At 40.2% G+C, this 13,702-nt stretch overlaps 1 protein-coding gene across 1 annotated transcript; it reads left to right on the top strand.

The window, feature by feature from the left end:
* Positions 1-10,782: 10,782 nt before the first annotated feature.
* On the top strand, positions 10,783-11,919 carry LOC129766828 (uncharacterized). The gene has a single exon (XM_055767426.1). The coding sequence runs from the start codon at positions 10,783-10,785 to the stop codon at positions 11,917-11,919; it is 1,137 nt and encodes a 378-aa protein (XP_055623401.1).
* Positions 11,920-13,702: the final 1,783 nt, after the last annotated feature.

Below are 13,702 nucleotides of genomic sequence, written 5' to 3'. Positions count from 1 at the left end.
AGTTTTCTGCTGGAATATTTTCGTTGTCTCCACCAGGAGAAAGTCTTTCTTTGTTTCAGATATTGTATCTCCAGATTATCATTTGTTCGAGCCGGTGAAAAAGATAATTAAAGGACACGAATTTCGATTCATTGGATATCAACAAAGGCACGTTGCGCAGTCTTTTGACGAAAGAGAAAACAAAGAAGTGCTGCGATGATGGAATTTTCAAGTTGCGTGAAGGATGACGAAAGATTTCATAACATATAGCGCGGACTCGATGATATACAGTCCAGCATTTTTTTACTGTATATAATCGAGTCGAAAAACATTTTTTATTCTTTTTTATGCATATATTTTTCGTTATTTGAATATAAAAGAATTCATTTTTGATTCACCCCTTAAAGTCAGAAAACATCTTTCTCACATAAAAGAAATAAATTTATCCAGAATCTCTCAGGATTTGATGAAAAAAAATCCTTCTACGCATATGTTCGAATTCTAACAATGACAGAGTTCTAGAACTTTTTTTTTGTTTCAGACTCTGTTGCCTCGAACTAGCTCTACATTCAAAAGTACGCTACAGAAGACGATTCTGTTGCTTCTATTTGAAAGGTGAGAAAATTGTAGTACAGGATATAATTGGAATATCTTCTTCTTCTTCTTGGATGGCATGAACGTTCCCAGTGAAATTTTCGCCTTCTCAACGTAAGTACTTGCGTCATTTTTATTAGTACTACTTAGTTGAGATTAACACGAATAACACGCCTTGAATGTATTCTGGAGTGGCAAGTTCTAGAATACGCGTGACCACAGTGCAAGTCGGAAGGAATTTGTTTGACGAAAAGTCTCCCGGCCAGAACGGGAATCTAGCCCGAACCCCCGGTATGATAATGTGGGACGCTAACCACTCGGCCACGGGAGCACTGTGTGGAACATCTAAATTAGTGGATTAAATCCATTTGGAAGTGAAAACTTGAATGTTAGGAATTTTTAATGTGCTATTATTAATATTATCCTAAAAATTCATATTGAACTAGATTGTTTCTATCAATCAAATTAAAGCTCTCTATTCGCTCTACAATTTGTTTTTTGAGACCGAACTTCTATCATTCCTAATTTCACTGGTGAAAATTCAAGCAAAAATTTTAAAAATCACATTTTTACCTCACCATTTAAATTTCACTTTAACGTTGAAAGGTTACATTTTTTCTTGAAATAAGTGATATTTGAAATGTAAAAAAAAATATTTCAGACTGTAGGGGAAAGGGGGGCAGTTTCGGACAACGCTTGTTAAAATTAAGTGGTACAATTTTCAACTAAATTAAAAATATAAGTAAGTTAACAGCCCTCCCACCAACAGCTGTCATATGGTTTGACATCTCCTGATCGTTACGAAAACAACACAGTGCCCTTTTTCATACACGTTTCGAAACTTTTGAGCTGGAAGTTGTAAGCATTTCCCTAATTCCTTTGTGAACGATTAAGAAATTTAAGTACACTACCTCAGTTAGTAACTAATATGAAATGAAAAAAACTGCATTCAATGGGAAAATAAAGGTCTATTTATTAGATAAAATTATGATTTGTCTTCGGATGATGGTGGGGCACATTCACACGCCGTTCACGGGGCACATTCGGACACTGTTTAATACCTCATAAAATTTGTGTCTGATTGTTGTTTACTAACAAACATCAATTTAGTCTGATTCTCAGACCTAATGATGGTTCGAAACTTCAGAAAGGAAACCGTTGAAACCAGCATCAACGAAGATGAGATGGAAAGAACTATCGAACTAGTTTCGAATAGAACGTTTTCATGATTCTAGTTCACAGGTGGTCCAACTGGATCCATTGTCTTTGCTAATTTCCCAACTAACGGTTACATAACGGGAAAACTGTTTCTCAATGTTCTGGAACATTTGAAAAAGGTAGCAAAAAGCAACGTAAACGAATCAATTTCAAAATATCATAAATCAATCAAAAAGTCATTGTACTTTGGAAACAATGAAATATTGCCGATAAAATTGCACAATTCATGTATCTTTTCCACCTTATGTCACAAATCGCTTACAACTGCTGGATGTTTCAGTTATGAGCCCTTTCAAGCAAAAGCTCTCAGTTTCCCAGAACGATTGGCTACTCAACCATCCTGGGAAAACTATTTCTATACATGACCGTTCAGGTATAGTTGTATCGGCATTCTTTCAATCTTAGTAATATCCTAGCTGGATTCAAAATGACAGGTTGCTATCCATTCTCAAGAATGGTTTTTTCGGACAAGGATTTTGAATGCTCAAATGATTTCACCTGCTGGAGCGGAGGTAGCAACAGACTCATCGGGTAATACAACAATGCTGCAAAAAATTGCGTATACAGCACAGATAGATTTTACTTTGACAACTTTGTCCCCGAAAAATGTTGAACCTTTTCGAGAAACTTCACCGCGGAAAACCACCACTCGAAAACGGAAGAAAGCAAAATCACGAATTATTACTGACTCTCATAGCAAGCAGTTTCCTTTCAGTCAAATACTGATAAACAGGAAAATGCAGAATATGCTGGAAATAAGAGGAAACGGAAATAATTGCTGATAAACATAAAATTTTAATTTTTTTTTTCGTTGTCCGAAAGCGCCCCAGTACTGCCCGAAATTGGCCAATCAAAATGAGGCAGTTAGGGCGTTTAGATAACGCTTAACATTTTAAGTTATTCAATTGTTCATCTAATGAAAAATAACATTTTATTAATTGCGATAGAAGCGTAGAAACATTCCCTATCAATTGATGCAAACATCTTTCCGATCCAGTAAGAAATGTTCGAGTTAGAAGCATTCGGAATCTTTCAATTTTTCCTGCATGTTGTGTTTAGGTTTTCATTGTACCCCCCATATACTCCGGTTAGACGTAGTCCCACGTCAAAAATATGTTTGTTTCGAGCATGCAGTTATGCTATGTTCTGATTCTTACTCCAACGAAACCACAATCGATTAATACGTTTTTATGTTATTTTATAGCCCTTTATACTTCCATGAATTATATTCAGTTGCTTACTTTTAATTAATAACAGTGAAAAATTCGAATTTCGATATTTGTGTTGGAGTATCAAAGATAACCATATTAACACTTTTGGGAATATAAATATTTATTATTTTCATAGCAGATGTCTCAAAAAAAGATTTGGCATCCTTTCTATAGTGCGTTGTGAAACATTTCAAATTCGTTTCAAAATATTTCAGCAGGGCCACTGACATTCGAGCAGAGTAACGAATTGATTTTTTTTATTCTTTATTAAAGAGATTTTCAGCCTCCTGGGCTGGTTCGTCTCTATAAAAGAAACGGCATAGACAGTGTCGTGAGACGTATAAAAACATTACATTACATGTTAAACAGTTTAAAAACAGCATTACAATAACACTTATAACATTTGATTTATGTTTTGCTTCGTTGCTCGATGGCGTGCTTCTCTTCGGATCTTCAGCGAGGATGTTCACCTGCCATGGCATCAGGCCAGAGAAGGGAAACCCGCGCCGTTTGAAGATGCCGACCGTTCTTGTTCCTCCAAACGTGAAGGGGAAGGAACAAGGATCTTCATAATGGATCCGCTGTTTGTGGTTCATAAAGTTCAAGTAAATATCGGCATCTTTGAGCCGATCGATTCGGTTGATGATCAATTCTCCGACCAACAGTTGCTCCTGCGACCCGACAGTTAGAAAAAGGTGTTCGGTGTTATCGGAGTAACCGACCTCGTGGGAAACGAACTCAGAATTCAATACTTCGGCGATGACAATGATGGTACTTAGGGCATGATGCATGATGGTTGAAGTCCCGCGTAGTCCATCGGGGAACGAGCGTTTCCGCCCTTGTGCGTCCCGAACTCTGCTGCATGTCTCATCTTCAGATCGCGGCGAGGTATGCCGGAGATTGTCCGACGATACCTGTTGGGTTATATCGTCCGCATCGGCGGGGCCCCGACTATCCCTCCCGCAGAGCTGAACACCACTGTGTTGAACGATGTGTATGAAGATGTGTTGATCTTGGTTATGCATATTAGGAAAATGTTTTATTTATTCGATTTTGTCGAAGGCCGAGGGCCAAAAAAGGAGGTGTTCCGATGAGCTTCTGGCGGCAACGTGGATTGTTTATCTGCAGGCAGCGGACTTCGATGGATGTTTTTGGCGATTGACTACCCAGCAAACATTAAATCGTATAATTTTGCACGTGCCAAGTCTTACAAGAAATCCGAATAAATCATAATCGTATATAATATCAATCAAAGTATGTATCGTGTATATTTGAAATCGTATAAAATGTAAAAACTCGATTTTATATATCATTATCAAATTAAGTCGCAATTCGGTATAATAAACATCAATTTTATGATGCACATTGTCGTAAAATATATTTAATCTGCATCATATGCGTATATTATGCTGATGCAGTTTGTGTGTCTTATAAGCGTATAATTTAAATCGATTCAGTACTGTAGTAAATCGTGTTGCATGCTGAAGAAAATCATGAAACATTAAATCATATTAGATCCTAACAACCCAGCAAACATTAAGTCGTATGAATAGCTATAATTGGAGGCGATATACATACAACCAAGACACATTTGTATGATATATGATGCAGATAACTAGCATATACACACAAAAGTGGAGGCGATATACGTATATGCCATATTTTGTACGCATATAAAGCCGTATATAACGATATGCGATGCTTTTTGGACTGATATGCGATTTGATATGACAACGTTACCACTCAATCCATCGATGACATGGAAAATCGTGTTTTTGCATTTTATGCGATTTTAGATATATATGATCGATATTTTGATTGATATTTTATGCGATTGTGATTTAATACGAAATTATATGTGACTTATCATGTGCAAAGTTATACGATTTAATGTTTGCTGGGAAAGAACATCCCAGCAAACATTAAATCGTATAATTTTGCACGTGCTAAGTCTTACAAGAAATCATAATAAATCATTATCGCATATAATATCAATCAAAGTATGTATCTTGTATATTTGAAATCGCATAAAATGTAAAAACTCGATTTTATATACCATTATCAAATTAAGTCGCAATTCGGTATAATAAACATCAATTTTATGATGTACATTGTCGTAAAATATATTTAATCAGCATCATAAGCGTATATTACGCTGATGCAGTTTGTGTATCGTATAAGTGTATAATTCAAATCGATTCAGTACTGTAGTAAATCGTGTTGCATGCTGAAGAAAATCATGAAACAGTAAATCATATTAGATCCTAATAAAGAACATATTACATCATATTTGTTGCCGCTGGGTGCACTGTTCCAAGTATGCGTTCCAAATGGTCACCCTAACTCAACTTGACGTCAAATGTCATCGACGAACGCACGGGGTGAGAGCTGTCAGCGAAAAGAAGAAAAAGAGAAAAACTACTTCCGCCCAAGGCGCTTATATCAATGTATAACAGGTGAAGCAACATCATCACTTCAATAAGAAGGGGATTACGGTTTGAGGAGCGGGGGTTGTTTGTTTTGTTATTGCTAGGATACGCCATTTTTGCATTTTCACATGCGAGAGTAGTGGATATGAGAATGAAATTCTACAAAATCATCTTTTTCATATAAATTCGCGAAACCCGAACATAGTAGGCATCGTTCGAATAAGCGTTGTAGCAGTTTGTAGAGAGCCGCCGGCAGCGTTCTGATGCTGTTTGTAAACAATACCGACAGCATTTCCAATATGGCTGAAAGTGCATTTCATATGATTGTTTCACCTGGTACATATAGAGGCACCTTGCTTCCGCCAACGAACGCGAAAAAACGTACACGTTCAAACGTGAAAAGGTGACTGCTAAAGGATATTTTTCGTAGATTTAAAGTTAGACTTTTAGAAACATAAGATTTGTTTATTCAGTATAACATATCAGTGAATTTGTTTAACTAGAATAAGAGTTGAATTTCTTCACCTAAAATTCATGTACGTGAGAACACCGAATGTGTAAGTCATTTTATAAATGTCACCACGGAAGCCATATTTGATTAAATATATTTTGCAGTTTAAACCTGCGCTAAACCAAGAATAACTGTGTTTATTGCTGCTAAGAACCCGGTGTCCGAAACAGAAATCGTCGTTTTTTCGCCCCAACAAATCTTTAAAACATTCGTAATGAGTGAAAATCGCGAGAATGAGCATGAATTATACCGCACCCCGGCAAAGAATCAGACGGGAGGTTGCGTGAATTGCTCGCGCCCCGTTACGTATGATAATTTCGTGCAGTGTGATCAGTGCGATGATTGGTGGCACATGCGTTGTGCGCACAAAATCTAGCAACAATTCTGCTCGCATCGCTCTGAGATTGCAGAAGCTGGAGGAGGAGCGCGCCCTACAGCAGCGCGCGTTGGAAAAGGCAATCGATTTGGACAAGAAGCTGATGGAGGAGAAGTATATGCTACTCGAGCAACAACTGGAGGAGGAGCAGGACAAAGCGATCAACCGCAGCCGCGTGAGCCGAAGGGAAAGCCTGCAACGTGTGAAGAAATGGGTGGAACAACAACCGGATAATTGCACAACTGGTAATGAAGCGGCCGGAGGAGATCAGTTTTCAGTGGAAGGCAAAACTGACAAAGTCAACATTATTGATCGAGAAAGTACGAGTCGTGCAGGTGGACAGCACATTCTGACGCAGCCGAATGACGGAGTAACGAATAGTTTGCAGCCCTGTGGAAATCAGCAGCGATATACTGGCGCGATTTCCAAAACGATTCCGAAGTTGAATGTTGATGGAACAACTACTGTAAGTAAACTCTTTCCCTCTGTGTCCCCCGTAATGCCAGCAGGTAAGCCATTAGTTAGTCCCATTGTGAACCAGAAATTTGCTACTCAACCAAAAAATGTATATCGAGAACCAATAACCAATTTCGATTCAATTTATCCGATATATGATATGAGTTTGACAAAACATATTAGGACTGAGCCTAGTCCCCTAGGTCATCCCACATTAAAGGTTCCTTTAACGATACCTAGCCAGCTTGAATGTGCTCCTCGAGCCAACAATCAACATAATATCCAACCGAATACCTACCAAGTATCAGGTCCTTCCCCCTCGCAGTTAGCCGCCAGACAAGTGATGGCTCGCGACTTACCGCTTTTCTCCGGTAATCCAGAGGACTGGCCGATCTTTATAAGTAGCTTTACCAACACCACGATGACTTGTGGGTACTTCAGTACTGAGAATCTGGCGCGTCTCCAACGATGTTTGAAGGGTCACGCCTACGAATCCGTAAAAAGTAGGTTGCTTCTTCCTGAATCGGTGCCGCATGTTATTGACACCCTGCGTTTGTTGTATAGTCGGCCCGAATTATTAATACATGCTTTACTGCAAAAGGTACGAAGTGTTGCACCGCCTAAGGCTGATAAGTTGGAGACCATTATTGACTTCGGAATGGCAGTACGCACTCTGTGCGACCATTTGGAAGCTGCCGGACTAACAGATCACCTTTCCAACCCAACTCTGTTGATGGAAATGGTTGAAAAATTACCTCCACACATCAAGATGCACAGCACATGCAACAGCAAACGATTATCAACCTCAAGACATTCAGCGATTTTATGTACGGGGTTGTTACAGCGGTAAGCAGAATAACTATGTACGTTGGTGCAGGCAATAGTGGTCAACAGAAGCAACGTCAGAAGGGTGCAGTCAACACTCACACCAGAGAAGCAGAGCCGCATAGTGAACCAGTGAGCCACAAGGTACGAGTGTGTATTTGCTGTAAGAAATCAGATCATCGAATAGCTGAGTGTATGATGTTCAAAGCGTATTCCGTGAATGATAGATGGAAGTTTGCACAAACTAACGGTTTATGCCTGTGTTGTCTAAACGCACACGGTAGGAGGAGCTGCAGAAATGCGAAATAATGCGTGATAGAAGGATGTCAGTACCGTCATCATCCGCTATTACATTCAAACCATTCCAACGGTCAGCCTGTTCAAAGTTTATCAACGGTGCAGAATCACGTTCATCAACGCTACAAACAAACTCTTCTATTCCGAATCGTTCCGGTCATTATCTCAGGACCACGTGGATCCATCGAAACGTTTGCCTTCTTGGACGATGGGTCAGATTTGTCGCTGATCGAGAGTGACCTGCTGGAACAGTTGGGTATGGATGGATGGACGAAACCATTGTGTTTAAAATGGACAGGGAACGTCACCAGAGTCGAGCCGGATTCAAAACAAGTTCAAGTTTCGATTAGAGGAGTTAATAGGCAAAAACAGTTCTACCTCAACGATCTTCGCACCGTGAAAGAGCTCACTTTGCCGGAACAGAGCCTCAGTTATGAAGATTTGGCGCAACGCTATTGTTATCTCCAGGGTCTGCCAGTTGTAAGCTACGAGAAGGCTGTTCCTCGTCTGTTAATTGGAGTTAACAATGTGAACCTTACGATACCTCTGCAAGTGAAAGAAGGCCAAAAAGGCGAGCCCATCGCTGTAAAAACGAGGTTAGGATGGAACATTTTTGGTGGTAGCAGTAAGGAGTCAACGCATACGCTAAATTTTCATACATGTGAATGCGCAAGTGATCAGAAGCTCTACAACGCATTGAGAGATTATTTCACTATGGAAGATGCAGGTGTGAAACCAGCACCCGTACCAGAGTCTGAAGAAGAAAAACGCGCTAAGAAAATCATGGAGCAAACGACCATACGAGTTGGTGAAAAGTTCGAAACAGGTCTATTGTGGAGATATGATGACGTAGAGCTCCCAGATAGTCACAAGATGGCGGTCAAGCGTTTCGAATGCCTGGAACGCAAGATGATTAGAGATCCAGAACTCGCGTCCGTGTGCTCCCTTGGCCGAGTGGTTAGCGTCATAACTAACATGCCGGGTGTTCGGGTTCGATTCCCGTTCTGGTCGGGGGAATTTTTCGTCAAAGTAATTTCCTTCGACTTGCACTGTGATCACGCGTATTCTAGAGCTTGCCACTCAGAATGCATTCAAGGCGTGTTATTTGGCATAGAAATCTCAACTAAGTACTAATAAAAATGACGCAAGTAATACTACGTTGAGACGGTGAAGTTCCTCTAGGAACGTTAGTGCCATTGAAGAAGAAGAACTCACGTCCAATCTCAAAAGGCAGATCACTGAGTATGTATTGAAAGGCTACGCACATCGCGCAACTCAAGAAGAACTAGATCGAGCCAATCCAAAACGAGTGTAGTATCTACCACTGGGAGTAGTGACAAATCCACGGAAACCCGGCAAAGTACGTCTAGTGTGGGATGCGGCAGCCACAGTGGATGGAATATCCTTGAATTCCATGCTACTGAAAGGCCCAGATCAACTAACGTCGCTTCCAGATGTGCTATTTCGTTTTCGACAGTTTTGGGTGGGAGTTTCTGCCGACATCAGAGAGATGTTTCACCAAATGAAGATTCGAGAAGTAGATCGCCATGCTCAACGATTTTTATTCCGTAACGATCCGTCAGAACAAATATTTATGATGGACGCAGAATTCGCTGATCGCTTCCCACGAGCGGTTGAAGGAATATTGAAAAACCACTACGTGGATGACTATCTCGATAGTTTTGGGAGCGAAGAGGAAGCAGAGCTGGTATCTAAGGAAGTGAGGTTAATACATCAACAGGGTGGATTTCATCTCAGAAATTGGCTTTCAAACAGCACTTCGTTGCTCAGCGAATTACAGGAGAAGGAAACTTTGGATAGCAAGAACCTCTGCTCGAATCCAACGGTCAGTAGTGAACGAGTGTTGGGAATGTTGTGGCTGACGACTGAAGATAAACTGAAATTTGCGATTAATATGAAGGATGAGGTACAGCAGATAATTGATAGCGGTAATAGACCAACCAAGCGGCAAATGCTAAAATGTTTATTGGGAATATTTGACCCCTTGGGACTCCTTAGCGTATTCCTCGTACAAGGGAAGATATTACTGCAGGATACGTGGCGTGCTGGATTGAAATGGGACGAAAAGGTGCCAGAAGACATATTTGAACGATGGATCAAGTGGACTGGAATGTTCCTCAGCATTAGTACCATAAGGATTCCTCGATGCTATTTATTGAATGCGACCAAGTAAACCTATGACAAACTTCAACTCCACATTTTCGTTGATGCGAGTGAAGCCGCATTCGCTGCTGTAGCTTACTTTAGAATAGAAGATGCGGAAGGTAATGTCGAATGTACAATAGTTGCCGCTAAGACGAAGGTCGCACCACTTAAACCACTTTCAAATCCACGCCTAGAGCTACAAGCAGCAGTTCTTGGAAGTCGCTTGATGTCCTTTGTACAAGAAGGTCACAGCATCGAAGTGAAACAACGATTTCTCTGGAGTGATTTCGCGACAGTTTTGGCATGGTTGCGAGCAGATCACCGTCGCTACAAACCAGATTGGCGATGGGTTCCCAGTAAACTCAACCCAGCGGATGCAGCGACGAAATGGGGAAAGAGCCTGTGCCCCGAAGTCGAAAGTGAATGGTTCAGAGGTCCGAAATTTCTACGTCTGTCCGAAAAAGAGTGGCCAAAGCAGGCTAAGTCATTGGATCAACCGGAAGAGGAATTGCGCTCGTGTTTTGTGGTTCAAAGTTCAGCAATTCCAACTGCCATAGTGGACTTCACTAGGTTTTCGAAGTGGCGTCGATTGTTAGGGACAGTCGCTTACGTGCATCGGTTTATAGAAGTCGAAAAAAAAAAAAAAGTCGAAAGGAAAGAACAGATGTGTCTTATTTAAGCCAAGACGAATTGATAAAAGCGAAGAATACACTAATACGAATGGTTCAGTGGGAAGAGTATCCTGATGAAATGGACTTGCTGTCACGAAGTCAAATGGAGCTACACAGAACGAGTGCCTTATACCAGTTAACGCCCGTAATAGATGAATATAAGGTTATACGGGTCGGTGGAAGAACCGGAGCTGCACCACATACTACGTTCGATGCCAAGTTTCCGATAATACTCCCGAAGAAACATCCAGTAACCAAGATGGTTGTTGATGAATTTCACCGAATCTTTCGTCACGGGAACTCGGAAACAGTGGTGAACGAAATTCGTCAGTTCTACCATATTGCTCAACTGAGGACGATCGTGAAACAAGTAGCCGCAGCATGTCAATGGTGTAAAATGGCACCACTTACTGTTGCTCGTCTATCGTCATTCACCCGACCATTTACGTACGTCGGTATTGATCTGTTCGGTCCCTTGTTAGTGAAAGTAGGTCGAAGTACGGAAAAACGTTGGATATGTTTGTTCACCTGTTTAACTACTCGCGCCGTCCATGTAGAGGTTGCCTACAATCTGTCTACATCATCATGCGTAAAGTGCATTCGTCGTTTTGTCGGTCGTCGTGGTGCGCCAGCCGAGATTTATACCGATAACGGCACCAATTTTCAAGGCGCTGAGAATTTGTTACGAAAGCAGATTAATGCAATACACAACGAACTTGCATCAACTTTCACCAACACAGATACTAAATGGATGTTTATACCACCAGGAGCACCTCACATGGGTGGCGCGTGGGAAAGAAAGGCTCGATCCATAAAGTCGGCCATGCAGGTTGCGTACAACAACGATCGAAAGCTTGATGATGAAGGGTTAGAAACGTTGATTGTGGAAGCCGAGAGTATTGTGAACAGTCGACCGTTAACGTATCTACCTTTAGACGACGATGAAGGGGAAGCACTTACGCCGAATCACTTTCTGATGGGAAACTCAAGAGGTGTTCGTCAGCCAACTGTACCGTTCAGTGATCCAGTATCTGCGGTTAAAAACTCCTGGAACCAGATTCAGTACCAATTAGATGTTTTCTGGAAAAGATGGATCCGGGAATACCTCCCAATATTGACAAGACGGATGAAATGGTTTGGTGATGTGAAGCCAGTAGCTGAAGGGGATCTACCCAGCAAACATTAAGTCGTATGAATAGCTATAATTGGAGGCGATATACATACAACCAAGACACATTTGTATGATATATGATGCAGATAACTAGCATATACACACAAAAGTGGAGGCGATATACGTATATGCCATATTTTGTACGCATATAAAGCCGTATATAACGATATGCGATGCTTTTTGGACTGATATGCGATTTGATACGACAACGTTACCACTCAATCCATCGATGACATGAAAAATCGTGTTTTTGCATTTTATGCGATTTTAGATATATATGATCGATATTTTGATTGATATTTTATGCGATTGTGATTTGATACGAAATTATATGTGACTTATCATGTGCAAAGTTATACGATTTAATGTTTTCTGGGTAGTCCTGATTGTCGATGTTACCCATAGGAATGGTTGGATACGTGGACGTGTTGAGGAGGTTGTTACGGCGAAGGATGGTGAAGTTCGGCAAGCCATTGCACAAACTGCCAGAGGGATGTTGAGAAGACAGGATCGAAGTTGGCTGTATTGGAGGTTGAGTATGAAAGTAAAACTGGGACCGATGGCCAGTGTTACGGGGGGGAGGGGGGAGAATGTTGCCGCTGGGTGCACTGTTCCAAGTATGCATTCCAAATGGTCACCCTAACTCAACTTGACGTCAAATGTCATCGACGAACGCACGGGGTGAGAGCTGTCAGCGAAAAGAAGAAAAAGAGAAAAACTACTTCCGCCAACGAACGCGAAAAAACGTTGACGTTCAAACGTGAAAAGGTGACTGCTAAAGGATATTTTTCGTAGATTTAAAGTTAGACTTTTAGAAACATAAGATTTGTTTATTCAGTATAACATATCAGTGAATTTGTTTAACTAGAATAAGAGTTGAATTTCTTCACCTAAAATTCATGTACGTGAGAACACCGAATGTGAAAGTCATTTTATAAATGTCACCACGGAAGCCATATTTGATTAAATATATTTTGCAGTTTAAAGCTGCGCTAAACCAATAATAACTGTGTTTATTGCTGCTAAGAACCCGGTGTCCGAAACAGAAATCGTCGTTTTTTTCGCCCCAACAATATTGAAATGTCAATGAAATGCTGATGCACTCGAAAATGATGAAATGCACTCGAAATTGCTGATGTTCGATGAAAGTAACAACGGCAAACATCCCTTCTAATGAAACATTCAGCAAAATGAAGTGAACTACGCCATTGAACGCTAATCTTAAATATATACCAAATCGAATTTGGCACATTGCATCGCATCGCTTTGCAAGGTTGCCACATTGATCTATTATATTTATTATAATATTAATCACAATTTAGTTGGATATGATTGTGAAAACAAATTGTACAGTGAAAATTGTAATAAAAATAATTTAAAATTGAGATAGTTTCATTGATATTATATATTTCGTTTCTATGATAGGGAAATCAAAGATCTTTTTCTTTGGAACATAGTTGAATAATAAAATCGGCATCGGTCATTCCTGATCCTACTGCATAGAATGTATTAGGTTATATCATATCGAATCATATGTATGAGTTTTAACCGCTGTTGAATTAAATTTCAGCGCGAGATAGCGTGTGGATGATAATCCAGACAACCGGAGTTCGAACCCATATCGGAGCAGTTTTCACCAAACATCAATCTGTGCCATTTTAAACATTTATATTCCAATCCCAACACAAGTAAATTGAATAATTATTATATCTACAAATATAAATACTCATATATAAAAATAGATTCGTGAGGCTATAATAAACATTTTACGAAAATATTTTGCGCCATTTGTTTTTTT

Source organism: Toxorhynchites rutilus, chromosome 2 (assembly GCF_029784135.1).
Source record: "Toxorhynchites rutilus septentrionalis strain SRP chromosome 2, ASM2978413v1, whole genome shotgun sequence".
Lineage (NCBI taxonomy): Eukaryota > Metazoa > Arthropoda > Insecta > Diptera > Culicidae > Toxorhynchites > Toxorhynchites rutilus.
Note: the sequence above shows the minus strand (reverse complement) of the source record. Positions and strands in the feature narration are given on the sequence as shown.